Source organism: Spodoptera frugiperda, chromosome 25 (assembly GCF_023101765.2).
Source record: "Spodoptera frugiperda isolate SF20-4 chromosome 25, AGI-APGP_CSIRO_Sfru_2.0, whole genome shotgun sequence".
Classification (NCBI taxonomy): Eukaryota; Metazoa; Arthropoda; class Insecta; order Lepidoptera; family Noctuidae; genus Spodoptera; species Spodoptera frugiperda.
In genome coordinates, this window is record NC_064236.1 from 16,669,273 (window position 1) to 16,683,624 (window position 14,352).

General features: G+C 38.0%; 1 protein-coding gene and 1 long non-coding RNA gene across 7 annotated transcripts in view; one reads left to right on the forward strand and one right to left on the reverse strand.

Moving 5' to 3' along the window:
* Positions 1–71: 71 nt before the first annotated feature.
* LOC118263227 (protein nervous wreck) overlaps positions 72–14,352 on the reverse strand; it is a 182,945-nt gene continuing 168,664 nt past the window's right edge. For 4 of the 6 annotated variants that reach the window (XM_035575072.2, XM_035575088.2, XM_035575051.2 and 1 more), the window contains 8 exons: positions 14,062–14,216; positions 12,602–12,751; positions 11,975–12,322; positions 11,785–11,898; positions 11,013–11,121; positions 7,721–7,906; positions 5,344–5,375; positions 72–5,017 (listed from right to left, as the gene is read on the reverse strand). In XM_035575072.2, coding sequence (XP_035430965.2) covers positions 4,541–5,017; positions 5,344–5,375; positions 7,721–7,906; positions 11,013–11,121; positions 11,785–11,898; positions 11,975–12,322; positions 12,602–12,751; positions 14,062–14,216 — 1,571 coding nt within the window. In that variant the 3' untranslated portion in view covers positions 72–4,540. The remainder of the gene's footprint in view (positions 5,018–5,343; positions 5,376–7,720; positions 7,907–11,012; positions 11,122–11,784; positions 11,899–11,974; positions 12,323–12,601; positions 12,752–14,061; positions 14,217–14,352) is intronic. The other 2 variants (XM_050703951.1, XM_050703952.1) reach the window with 2 other exon arrangements.
* Positions 7,925–11,923, forward strand: LOC126912329 (uncharacterized). Its single transcript, XR_007706955.1, has 3 exons — positions 7,925–9,835; positions 10,914–11,326; positions 11,775–11,923. It is a non-coding gene; the product is annotated as an uncharacterized LOC126912329 (long non-coding RNA).

Here is a 14,352-nt window from a genome sequence, read left to right on the forward strand (position 1 = left end):
TATAGGTGTTCTTTTCTTACACGTACCATAAATACCAGAGGGTCTTTAATCTAGAAATGAAACACCAAAAATTCAATTTTAGAAAGTTTATTGCAGGTCGAAAAGGCATTGGGGAAACATTAAAGCAACCGTACATCGAACCTGCGACCTTATGGTGGTCGCTAATTAACTATACACCTTTACATTTCCTTACTTACACTCCGTACCGTGTGTAATTTTGTACAAACAAAATACAGTAACCTCTAAAAGTACCACGAAGTACGAAAATTATGTTAGAGTACAATTTAGATGCCATTGTTGCAATACTAGACGTTGCACAATTAAGAGCTGTCCGCAAACCGATGCAGCGCACGGATGCTAAAACTCGAGCTGTGCCTAATTCCGACCTCCCCGTCGCAGGACATACAATAACTCAACTGCAAACCGGCCGAAATTCCACACGTCCCGAGATTTACCGCCGCAGACCAGTAAGAAGACAACCAAAATCATAAAAAAACCAACTTAACAGTCGACAGTAGAATGAAAGTCATAACTCTATCAAAATAAGGTTCAAATTAAAAATTCTACGTTTTTAATTTGGAAATTTTTCGCCTTTATTTCTCTAGTAGACTACTAAAGGCTTTTACTTAGAGCGTCTTCGTAGAAGGCACTTATCGAGCGCTACTCTAATACAAGTACTAAAAGAGAGAAGAATTGGTAATTTTTGTAATCTAAGATTTTGACTAGTGACCTTATTGTTGTAGTATTAAGGGATATTTTTGGAAAACACGCTCCCTAGTATTTTATACGAAGACACTCTAACTTACCACTACAATATTCTATTACTATTACTATTAAAATTTAAAAAACACTTGGTTTTTTTACGGCAGTGTGGTGCTGGCTGCAACATTCTACATCAACAAGGCATATTTCAGAGAAATTTGAGTTAATTAGACAGTTATTTGAACACAATAGAACATATCTTACAAAGTATTATTAATATTATAGAAAAAAACAATATTTTTTTTAAACAAGGTGTGGTACTTTTAGAATGTAGCTTGAAGTACAAGCGACAAAAATTTTGGTCAACATTTTTCTTAGGTATTTACATGACGCTGTTTATTGTTGGTATTGAATAAAAATACTTATGCAGTACAATGTTGTAGTATTTTGGGTTCAAAAATTGATAAACAGTGGTAACTTGACCTAATTCGCCTAACTTTTGTCAATTGTACATTGAAGTATGAATTATTTCTTTATAATGACTATCCTGAGACATACTAAATTTACTAAAATTACGGTTTACTCACGTAAATAAATGGAGACAAGCTCTACTAGTTTCGAGACATAGAGGGACTCTTCATCATGAGCAGCGTGCGCAGACGCGGCGACTATATAATTTACGTGGGTAAACCGTGATTTTAGTTAATGAATTACTTCATTACATTAGTATCTGTCACCAAAGTGTGTGTTTATGATTATAGAATAATTGTTTGATCTTTTGTTAGTAGGTTTATTGAGAATATTACACACGGTACCTATCTTCAACTACAACCAGGTAATTAGTAACAATAGTCTTTAAACAGTAGGTATAAATATTTGAATAGATACAGTTGTTGCTATAATACTAGTTCTACGTTTCAATGCTGAGATTATGTGAAATTGTTTTATATGAGGTGCACGGGTTGATAGCACCCGTTCAGTATTATGTCAGTTTAGTTTTTTATATAAAATACAATACAAGCTGGGTAAAGATAGCTATGGTCTTGGGTATTCTGTAACCTTTCAAGTTGTCTTATCCAATGCGCGTGCGTCCTTAGGTGGTGGGCTTTACATACAAAAATGTATTATACAATCAATGTATGCACATATATAGCCTCATGCGTTTTATATGTACTTAGTTATATCAACTGGTATACAGTTGCATGCCGTACTTACTTATACGTACCTACATAATATCAGTATCATATATTTTATTCTGTCTCTTTCATATATTTCTGAAACTTTTAGTTCTTAGTTTTTATTTATATGTATTTATTTGTGTGTTATGTGTAGTTGACTCTTAGGTAAGGTCTTACGTTTTATATATAGTAACTGTATTACTTAAAAAAGGATTTTATACGGCGTGGTATATGGTATATATTTCGGTGTCTCTATGAGTACATATCTCGAGTACGAGATCACATTTCGGTATATTGGATATATCTCGTTTAGTTATATAGGCCTATTAGTCTTAGATTTCGAGTAGGTAACCATTTTAACTTGTATTCAGTATTCAGTACTATTTCGATAAATTGTTCAGTCTCAGAGTTAGTTGATACTGTTTTTGTTTTTTTTTTTGTATATAACTCTTAATATATACTTACATTCTGATACATTCCACGTTCTATGTACAGGTTCGACGACCCAGGTTCACTTATGTGTTCACAAACTGTATTTAATAAGGGTAGGAGAACCGTTTGGTGTACCAACGCAAAATGAAACATTGATCGAAAGCAGAATATAATTCATATAATCCCAGCAGAAAAACGTGTCTATTCAAGTCAGTTGTCTAAAGAAAAAGCAACATTTAATATTGTAATAGATATAGTGTAGTAATCATAGTTACCACAAACCATTATGTTTGCAGTACAGTCAACATTAGTCTGTGCATCATTTAATACAGTGGCTATACTACACAGAGTGCTACATACCTCCCAGAATATTTATTAAACAACTTTATGTCCTGAAACGTGGATCAACCCGTAAAAACACATATTATAATCTCCTGCACAAGTGACTCACGACTGTCTCGAAACGAGGCTGATAGGCGCAATTGAAAACGACATAGTCCAATGAACGTTCAATGTTTTTACGGGTCTCAATAAAATGTAACTAACAATAATATAGAACAATGGTATAATAACACAACACATGAATCACATCGTTAAACAGCTAACAGCTACTTGGTTAACATTCATCTACATAAGTCGATTAATTTATTTAATTTATTATGTGAAATCTTTAACAGAATTATGTTAAACATCTACGTAGTACATTGAAAATGTAATAGACGACTATATTGATAATATTTATTCCAATTTCCTAAAGCCAAAATCTTTCGTTTCACGGTGACCAGACGCAGTGTGTCTGCGCTAACAAGCTATTACATTATAATACGTTTCCATTATGTATCAACCCCAAAAGGAACATGTAGTTGTTGAAGTAGTAACAAGCAGAAATTATTTGGCTTAAGAAACATGAAATGCATTTGATGTGGCTGCGAGGATGTAAATAATTAAACGATGAAGCATCGACACGATGAGACAATTATCACAAATGTAACAAGATAAACTTAATTTTTAAACTATTTCATAATCAACTACAGAGTATTAGTGAATTAATAATTATAAATAGTGATATATTCGTGATAAAGAGTAGAAAAACTGCGAGGCCGTCTCGACTGCACTAACTCCAGATGTTTGTGCCACATAGACCAGTGTCGTAGGTAGTTGTCTACCAAGTCATGTACCGAGTGACCAAAAAATAACAAGTATATTGTCTCATCACGACTGTATAAGTATGAGGATGGGTTTGCGCTCCACATTCGCCGCTGCCGATGGTACGCAGCGGGCGATTGATGTTGTTACCCTAGCCTCGCGGCTCAGGGTGTCGCAGGGAAGTCAACGAAGAGAAGCTAGTAACACCCTGTATCTTCCTAATCCTACCGTCCGCCGCGGAATATTGACGCGAGCGCAGGTTGCTCGCACGTCGTTGTTCGGTGCGCTGCGTCAATATCTGGCGACGGAGCTTAGTTACATCGCTATACTCGCGTGTTGATCGCTAGCCGAGGAACTCGAGTGGGTCTTGGTCTGAGACTCGCGGGCCTCGCGTTACATTACAAGGAGTGCCGCTGTAGTTCCTCCCGGCTGGTGTTGTAAGTCGTGATAGACCTCTGTCGACACGTCAACACGTCGCGTCACTCTAACATACGCCTCTAACATACCCTCTATTCGCAGGTACTAGAACGTGCTCTTGTACTTATTAACTAGTAATAAGTATATTAGCTATATACAGTACAATCTACATGTCCCGACCGTTCCTCTACACTCAACAGATCACCGACAATTTTATCGTTAATTTTGATTTCCCAATATTCCTTTATAAACTCTTATAAATATTACATATTCATCAAAAATGTTTATATATCCAGATATTCTAACATCAATAAACATTGGCTAAGTAAACATCTAGTACCATAGTCATTTTACTAGGTAAATAAACATTTAGATCTACTTTATTATATTTTAGTAATTCTGACTACTTGGGATTGTTCGCAGGGGTAACATCAGCGACACCAGTGAAAACGAATATAGTGTGAATACACACATAAAAATATTTCGTAGAACAATTTGTAGATAGGATAGTAGGTAGGGTATAATACTGCATTTCAACCTCTCGCTTATGCGAGGATACATCGCTAAAAACTGATAGCAGAGAAACGGTCTAATGTAGAAGATCGATAACGATCAGTGGTTGGTCGACATCGTAAAGAGGATGTCTGTCGGTGTCGACTTAGGCCTTAAGCATTGGATTCCTTGAGGTCGGTGAGCCGGGCCAGCTGCGCGGGCTCGAGCTCGTCGGGGATGCTGGCGCGGCCGCCGCGCGGGGCCGCGGGCGGCGACTGCGGCGCGGTGGGCGGGCCTGACGCGACGGACGCGCCGCCGGACTCGCCCTCGGAGGCCGTCGAGCTGGAGTGCGGGTGCGGGGCCGAGTCAGCCGGCCCGTCGTCCGAGTCCCGCAGGCAGACTGCGGTCTGCTCGGACAGGGATGACTCGTCGTCCTCGTTCTCCTCGCGCTCGGGCTCCGGCAGCGTCTCCGAGTTGACTTCGGCTTCACCGTTGGCTTCCGTTTCGGCTTCAGGTTCTGGCGGAGGGAATGGTTGGTCGGGCTCCTCCACCATGGGCGTGGCTGCTGTGATGACGATCTGCGCCACTCCCAGCCCGCAGTCCTCCGCGGTCTGCTCAGTCTGCACCGCCTGCACCGGCTCCGGGATGTTCTAGTGGAGGAAACGTCACGCTTAGTCACATCATGGGATTACAGTGTTCAATGGAAGAAGTTGAAAGTTTCGGATTATATAGTACTGATCGCATTCCGAAAGTAAATTCAACTCATGCATTGAAGCGGCATGCTATGATGACATGAGCTACTGAAAGTAGTTCAATTTTAGTTCAGTTTCACTTATAATTCTGTGGTAGGGAGTTACAAGTGAAAGTTGAAACGATAACAATAGCAACAAGCTACGATGTAAACAAGCTTCAACAAGCAACATGTAGGGGCACATAGTTGTGTATATAGGGATAGATTTGTATTATGGAGTCAAACCTCTTCCCAGCATTCACCGACCACTTCGTCGACTGAAGCATGAAAAAGAATTCACACTAAGTTAACACTAAACATAAACAAAGTAAAGTTACATGTACACAGATATCCTGACACAAGAATAAATACATCGAAAGCTACGAAAATATCAACATCTTGCTAGTGTTGGGTTGGCAGCCATATTCTCACACGGAACTCAATTATTGACATAATATGTTGAACTTCTACTAGTAAGTGATGTGCTTCATCGGGCACCAAGTGAACTCAGAAATTGAGGAAACCGAGGTAACTGTTCCGTATATAACTGATCAGTTAACAAGTCGGTTTCAAGAAATTGAGAATCGTTTGAGAATTAACTGTGTACTTGATAGTTTTATGTATCATTTATTATTTACAGTTACCTATACAGGATGTAGTCGAATTCGTGGGTGATAATTATACTTAGTTACTGCTTATGACACGTATTGTCCACAGGCCCGCATCGTACGCATCGCACGGAACAGATTTTGGTTCGTCTTGTATAGAAACTCAAACAACTGCGTCTAGTGATCCGCATCGTATGGACCGCTCGTCGGCAATGCCTACAGACGATGTGTACCGTTGACGTCATATGGAATGCGTACGATGCGGGCCTGTGGACGCTTACCTTTATTTGTATATGTAATGTATTTTATCTTTTATTTGCCAGACTTAGTCTCTATGTAGACCATGTGAGTTGGAAAGTGTAAAAGAGATGAGGAATTATTCATTGCTGCGTACGGGCATACTTTATTGCATACTTTATTTACATACATAGCATACTTTATTGGTACGATAAGTAAATTTTTAATACTTTAGACCGTATCGTTATCGTTAGTAATATCTTTGTTTAAATTATCACCATCGAATTCAATTACAATTCGTTTCAAAAGTAATTAATAGGTTTATTTAAGATTTATTTTTCAAATGTATTGCCAAATGTCATTGATAAACTAAGGGACTCTTTAGGTCGCATAATGTCAAGATACCTAGTCTAGTATAAAGTGTGCTAAAATACTTGACGAATTTCCTTCCCTACTAAGGCTTTTTAGATATGTGTGCCTACTACAATGTTTTAAAACCGCTTTGAGTATAAAACCAGAACAACGAAATTAGTAGATAATCTTTGCGTCCCAACAAATATTACAAAATAATGCTTGCTTATTGGTTTGTTACGTTTTTAAGTTTGATTGATCCATACAATCTTTTGAAATGCACTCATAGAGTTGGGAGTTCAACGAAGGATTTGAGTTCAATGAATAAAAATATTGATTTAGCAGAGAAAATGCGACCGCGTTTAAACATGTTCATGTGATTGTTTCCGACTACATAGTCGTAGTATGGGGTCATTATATCCCAATACATAGTAATACATTCACCACATATTACGTGGTTAGACCTCGTCGCTTTTCGAGTGAAAAAAATTACTAATATTGAACGTATCTCATTGTTTTTAGTATCCACTTATATAATTGTATAACCGTCTTTAATTTACTTTATCAGACGGAATTATTTATAGCTTTTGATTACTATACGGACAATTAAGTGTTTACAATCTGCACCTTGTCATCGGCGAAACTACGTTTACTGATAACTGCAGACGTTTACCGTATCGAGTAAGTATACTCGATAAGTTAACTTTCTGTTTGTTCTCAGTATTGAGAATATTTTTACTGCCTGCAATATTGGGACTCGATATATAGAACAGTATAGGTAGTGTTTAGAGGAGGATAGAAAATATTTGAATAAAATGGAAGCCAGATTCCATGTCGTATGAAAAACATAAAGTTAGTGTGGGTTGCAGAAAATGTGGTTGTATGTATAGTTAGTCCTACATAGCGAGGAATTGTTTAAAACAAGTCTTATGAAGTACGAATACTTAAAAGTCTCAGCCGTTTTCTGAGTACATTTTATATGTTAGGGTTCTGTGGACTAGTTCTTTCGTTATACAATTTATTCCTACATTTTTCCTTTGTCTGACAAGTGACTCTTAATATTTCTTAGACGATCGAACCAGACTAAGGCAATTCTTTTGAAAACGTCAATTCACCTCAAACAGACAAACTTCAACCGATTTCCAGCTTTATAGATTTTTGATAAAGTCGAAAATTAATTGAAGTTTGTCAGTTACAGGGTAGCTTGACGAGCTGTAGAGTAAACATGTACCACCACCATGAGTTTAAAGCAATAGCACTTGTCGGTACTCGATAGTGATGACGTAAATTTTTGTATGAAGAATTTTAGTTCTTTTAGTGACCGCTAGAGGCGCTCTCTAACAGTACAAAGATTTACGTCGTCACTATCGAGGATCGACAAATACTATGCTTTAAATTCACGGTAAAGGTACTGATATCGAACTTACCGACGATAGTAACGGATGGGGCGGCGAATTGAGTGCCGTAGTGCTCCTGCTGGTTCCTGCTAAGCTCAAGATTAAAGCTGAAGTCGGGCTGGCTATCCATGGAGTCCCCAAGATCTGGGGGCGGCGGTGGCGGTGGGGCATCGGGGGGCGCAGCACCTTTAGTATTGTTGTTGTCAATCTCCACCTCTAGCAGCGTCCATAGGAATACACAGTTCAGCCATAGCAGGATCAGTGCAAATTTTGACATGCAATCACTGGACGTGACTTGGCCAATCGGGGGTAAGGGAGAATACACGTTGTCACCGATTCGTCATTTATATTAAAAAAATGGTTTCTTTTAAAATTGAAATAGTGTTGTGGTTGGCTCAGAATTGTAGCGTTGTTTTCGAATTTTTGAAATTTTTGGATTCTATTTTCATTTTTTTATTCTTTTTGTTAGAGATTCTCATTGTGACGTCATAATTTTGAATGATGTGGTACATTTAATTTCTTTTTTGCTTTGGTAGACAAATCGATAACTGAATGTATTCATGCTTAATGCTGTACAATTTGTGGATATTTAAGCTTTATTTACAATTTTTTCTTAATTGATTATCATTCAATTTGGTGTTAAATAGTGAGATTTTTGAGTGTCTTGCCAAAATAAGTACGTGTGTTCATGTGTAAATAAATTGTGTAGAATAATATAATTGAAATGTCAAAAATAATTTCATAAAACAGTAAAAATACCTTTGAATTATTTATATATGTATTTTCCTATTGTAATACGTTGTAGGGATCAAAATCGTAAAGAGGTCCTTTATCAACTACTAAAATTATTCATGAACCGTTTTTGGTTAATAAGTAAGTAAGTAAGTCATATTGAATGCTATTTGTGACAGAAAGGGGAATATTTTAAAATGGCATAATGTGTACAACGGTCAAATAACATCTGTCTAGATGAATACTGTGAATACAACCCATACATGTTTTAACTGGAGTTCTGAGCTGGATATACAATGTGATAGGGTTGAGACTTCTAACCCGTTAAGGCTGAGTACTACATCTAATTTTATCGACAAAAGTCGGGGGTCGAAGGGGTCGAATCCCCTCCCCCTAAAAATTATGGCTATTTTAATATTTTTTTTACTTTTTTTGATATCAAAGGTAGTATGCGTCGTAGAAACAAAAAAAAAACGACAAACGGTAGCTAATAACCTTGGCTAACTAATTCATTACTTTTTCTTTATTTTCAATTAGGGGTTCAACCCCCCATATTATTATTTTTGTCGATAAAATTAGGTGTAGTACTCAGCCTTAACGGGTTAGAAGTCCCACGCCTATCACATTATATATTACGTAGAGTACATAGAACTTCTATCGATTGATTTAAATATGAACAATAATGAACTAAGAGCCGTGTAAAGACTTTCTTCAGTTGTCTCATTAAATTGGTAAGGAGCAAGCAGGATATCTTAACATGAGGTCGTGTCTAATTCCCGGGTAGGTCAAAATGTTATTGAGACTTACAATTTCCAAATTCTAAGTAAGTGTTTGACTGCCAATAGAAAACTGTTGAAGACAAATCCTCCGCTAACGTCGGTCACCGGTGACCACCACGGCGTTCAATGTGTTAATAAATACTTTTTTATACAAAAAGTATTTATATTAACAAAATGCACTCTCTCCAGAAAAGTCTGTATTAAACGAAGTCAAACAAAGGTAATATTAGACCATGACTATGACAATACTTCCAATTGATAAAAAACCTCTTTACAGATCCTTCTCAAAGCGCCGCGAAATATTTACTGACATGGAATAGAAAAAAACTAGTCTGTATTCTGTGTTTACTAACTAACCTTAAAAATCTTGAAGTTAAAGCAAAAGATCGCGTTTTGGAACAAAAAATATCTATTTACAAATACTTACGTCGTGCAATGCATGCATTACTGAGAATGTGGTGTCGGTCCTAGCGGCTAAACGTGCGACACTAACATGCCAATTGGAATACACAATAGTATGTATTAGCCCAATCAGCCATAACTACCATCTCGATCATGAAATACATGAAACATTCATATAAATCAAAGGCCTTTTGAAAGGGGACAACTCGTTTTGAAACCTGAAGACTAAAAGGTACTTATATCACCTATATTATTTCTTTAGGTCAATGCAATGATGTGTAAGAATCGATATTGATTTAAGATTCACTTTCGTCTACTTTATATTGTCATTATCTGTCTACGTAACGCTATTATACATATATTGCTAACACATATAGTTAGCGAAATCATTGCCAAAAAATATTTCATTATGCCTTTAACTGCCATCAAAAAACTGTTGAAGGCAAATCCTCCACTAACGTAGGTCACCGGTGACCTACGTGGCAGTCAACGTGTTATTGTAATAATGTTATTTGTTTTAAACTTGATACTACATTACTTCACCTAGTGGTAAGCGATAATATGTCCTACCAACGTATTCACTTAAGACTTGAAAAGGTGACCTTGAAAAGCTTGAAAGGCTTGAGGACTATGCTTATTTTATATTGTTAAATTTTATCATTTGGTGAAAACGTGGCGTGATCGCATGTCGTGTGATAAAATGCCGATCGCCATTCATCGTCAAACGAGATGCCAATACTTTTACTTTTGGGCATTCTTTAAGTTGACGTTATCTCCGCTGAGTGACCTACTATCGCTAAAAAGGCTGAATCGGAAGACTGTATCGAAGAAAGGTTAATTAAACTTCAAACATAAAGACAAAGCTTCCGATTTATAATAATCTTTCAAGTGGAATGTTGACTATTTTTCCTTCAAAATTTAATACTTCACGTCACTTTTAGAAACTGATAAGACGGTTTAAATTATATCCTGGTGGATAGAAGGCGTCGTGGGAAGTGTTAGCCGTGTACAACATAACGAGGGATACCTAGTATTTATTATAACCGATTGTTAAGCGATGCGATGTAAATATGTACTAACATTACTCATGTTACTTTTACAATGCTTTGAATTAACTATCGTATATTTGATTTATTGACTAAACTGTAAGTTATGGTGAAAAGTACCAACGTTTTATTGAACGATACTTTCTTTTAGATAGATCATGACGTAGTCAAAAATCTTTAATGACCTTTTAGGGTTCAGGGTTTACTTTAATCATTTAGAGAAGGAATAAGAATTAATTTTGGCAATTTAAATTATCTTTTCAGTTTTCTATGGAGAAGATATTCCGTAATTGTATCAATAGCAAAGAACAGTTGTCCCCTTTCTGCTGGCTACCAAGCTACTGATGCACATGAGTTCCTTACGGTCCTGGGCGCCGGCAGCTTCGGGTGGCGTGTGCGGCGGTGAAGCGAACACCGGTGGAGCCGTGGTCAGCGGTGGCCATTCTTCGCCACCACTCAGGGGCTCGCCGTTCTAGTTATTCGAAACCATTTTATGTACCCGAAATATATAAAACTAAGTTATAATTGAAAATCAATGCTTTGAAGTAACAGCGATTTGGATAAAGCTGAAAAACAAACCCGTAGAGCTCAAGAAAATGCTGTAAAAACCTTTCCCGTCTGCCTGAAGATCGAATTCAGGACTACCATCACCAGTGTTTACTATAATTCACCCGTAGGTAGGTACATACCTTGTAAGAAGCTTAAATTATATTTGAAACATCAGCCCCTGTTCCTCGCAAACAATAGGCACTCGAAATAAGTATACGTCAAGAGAAAAAATAATAAATGAGGAAAAAACTGAAAATAAAACAAAGGAATGTATAAAAATCAGTAAGTCAATAGGTTTCCAGGGAGAAGGATAAAAGAATTCAACGAAATGAGGAAAATTAAATAAAGAAAAAAGGTTTCAAGTAAATAAACAAGCTTTTATTGCGTATCACTTTGGGCATCCCTTCTAGGAAGGCACTTTGTGTGCGATCACGTATCTGCCTGTATCATCCAGGACTAGTAAACAAATTCGACGCATAGTCGAACTGGTCATCACTCAGGCGACGGATGATCGAATGAACCCCCCTTTCTTCCCCTTTGAAGTGCATTCAAAAGAATTTTCCGATGGTTCTACAGGACGGCCTACCTCATCGCACTCCTCCACGATCAGAGATGGGAAGTTGCCCACCACTCCGTTGGCTTCTCCGCGCCACCAGCCATCATCGACGCCGTGAGCTTCGCGGGACAGAATGCGGATAATCTGTACAAAGAGAAGTGTTATGAAGAGAATGTTCAACCTTCGTAAGTTTGCATAAGAGAATCTTGTGACTTCGCACCTGTCCTTCCTCGAGGTTCAATTCATCAGGACATTCAGCGTCGTAGTCGTACATGGCGAAGCAGTAGCCAAGAGTTGGCTGATCAGGTTTTGGTGCGGCAGACGTTGGGGCCGCTGCGGGTGCTGCGGACGCCTGAGAGGTCTCGGCAGTTGGCCATTCAGCCACGAAAGACTCTTGTTGAGGTTGTTCCTCGGCTTTGGGCTCTTCGGCCTTGGCAGCGGGAGCCGAGATCACTGAGATCTGATCGGGAGACTGTACCACGTCAGCATCTTCACCTTCGACCGTGTAATCGACCGAGGAGAAAGATATCTGGGAGACCAGACCCGGTGCACCGGAGCTGGTGCATGGCTACAAGAACAACATGATTTATTAGCAAACAAGGTAAACTTTCATAGGCAACGACTGATGTGAACCGGTTACTTTCAATTTGTTTTATGGTTTGAAATACATGTGTAAAATTAAGTAAGTTTTGTATTAATGTGAAGTATTTTTTAAATTATGTTTATGTTTCATCGTGTCTGGTGCTAAATAAATGTTTTTTCTTTCTTTCTTTGAGTCTGTATTAAGTATAAAGTTTACAAACGGGTTCTGATCAGTCGTTAGGGTCAGTCGTGTGGCATACAGTACCTGCTCGCGGTCGACATCCAGATAGTTGTGGGGCACATAGCCTTCCTCGCCGCGGTAGTTTCTGGCACGGAGCCATCCATCGCCGTCTCCTTCGCCAACGACTTCCAATTGCTCGCTCTCAATGATCGACAGCTCATCGGGGTTTTGAGCCTATTTGAAAATATAGTGTGATGTACTGTTCAAGATTTGAGTGGATTTTGATGATTAATAGCCAATTGGAAAATAAAGAATAACAATGTCCAAATTATAAAAAAACAGAATTTTGGAAAAATCGCGAGCATGACGTTCGGATGTGTGGGTGAGTGTCTACATGTGGTGTGTGTGCTCAAATTTAGTGGAAGAGGGGAAATGAAACGAATTTTTTCTTTGCGTGCGGAATTATAATATAAATCAACAACAACATCGTATTACACTGGAAGCTGAAGTTTTATACCAATTAACTTGCATAACTAGACTTTTTTATTCATGTTATTTAACTGGTTACATTTTCCAGTCTCGAGTGTACCTCAAAGTTAATTGTTAGGTTAGTTTTACAGCAACATAAGTAGTCGACGGCGGACTAAACATTCCTACTTCACGTGCATTTTTTAAACATAAAATTTTGCTTGTTTACACTCTCGACGGGTTTTTAGACAATGGTTATTAACAAATGTCACAACGTGCTTCAATATGACCGTGTTTGTCACTTAACAACAGTTTGACAAGGACACGGACACATCTAAGCTAGTGCTTAACATTTACCAATTAACTTAACCTAAATTCCGGCCCTGTTATACATTGGACAACAATAGCTTGAGCGTAACAGACGTAGCTTTAACCGAATCGTTGTTATCTCGACTTGGAGATCTGTCTACAATGGAGCCTAAATTGTGGATTCTATCTACTGAGTGACAGACCATTATCGCGCCGGAGATGTGGCTAACCAAAATGATCAATCAATTGTCGAGTCGAACCGAAGCTTATTAACGGTTGGCGCATCTATTGAGAGGGGAACCAATGGAGCATGTTTGTTTACGATTAACTCCAATACATTAAACGTATACGCAATCTAACGTCGTTATTGATACGTATTCGTATGAAACTTACCACCATAAGTCTTACGACAATGTAAAAATGATTCTAATACTTACCCTTTACTATGATAAATGACGGTACTCTAGAATGAGTCTTAAAACTACCAAGAGTAATGATAAAGAAACATTCGAATAAAATAAATAGAAGAACAACGATGTTTTCAACATTTATTTATTCCGCAGATGTTTATAATAATAATGAGGATGATAATCTGAAAAACGTACAGACAAGCAGAGGGAAATAAAAATAAAAAGTCATCTACATAGTTCGTTTTTATTCAAGCATAAAAAAGTTGAAGTTGAAGAATGTTTTTTTTTTATTTATGAATCGGCGCTCGATACGCAAATAACGTAGTGAGCCTTGTTGCCGTTGGTCGGCAGACTTACCGAATAACTATATAAAGCGGTGCACTTGTACAATGGAGCTGCGGGGGCTTCGACGGCCTCGGCGGCAGGCTCGCCTTCGTCCCAGTTAACTTGGGTCGGATCATCCCAACCAACTGTCAGTTGCTCGATGCGCATGCGATCCTCCTCCAGCATAGCTAAACGAAAGTTGTGGAAATTTTTGTAGAGTGAACTCAGTTGTAATCAAAGTTTCGATCAATAAGGAAGCTGATGTTCTCAAAGTCAAAGGTCATAATATTAAGTATACCAGTCACTTTTAAAACCTCAAAATAG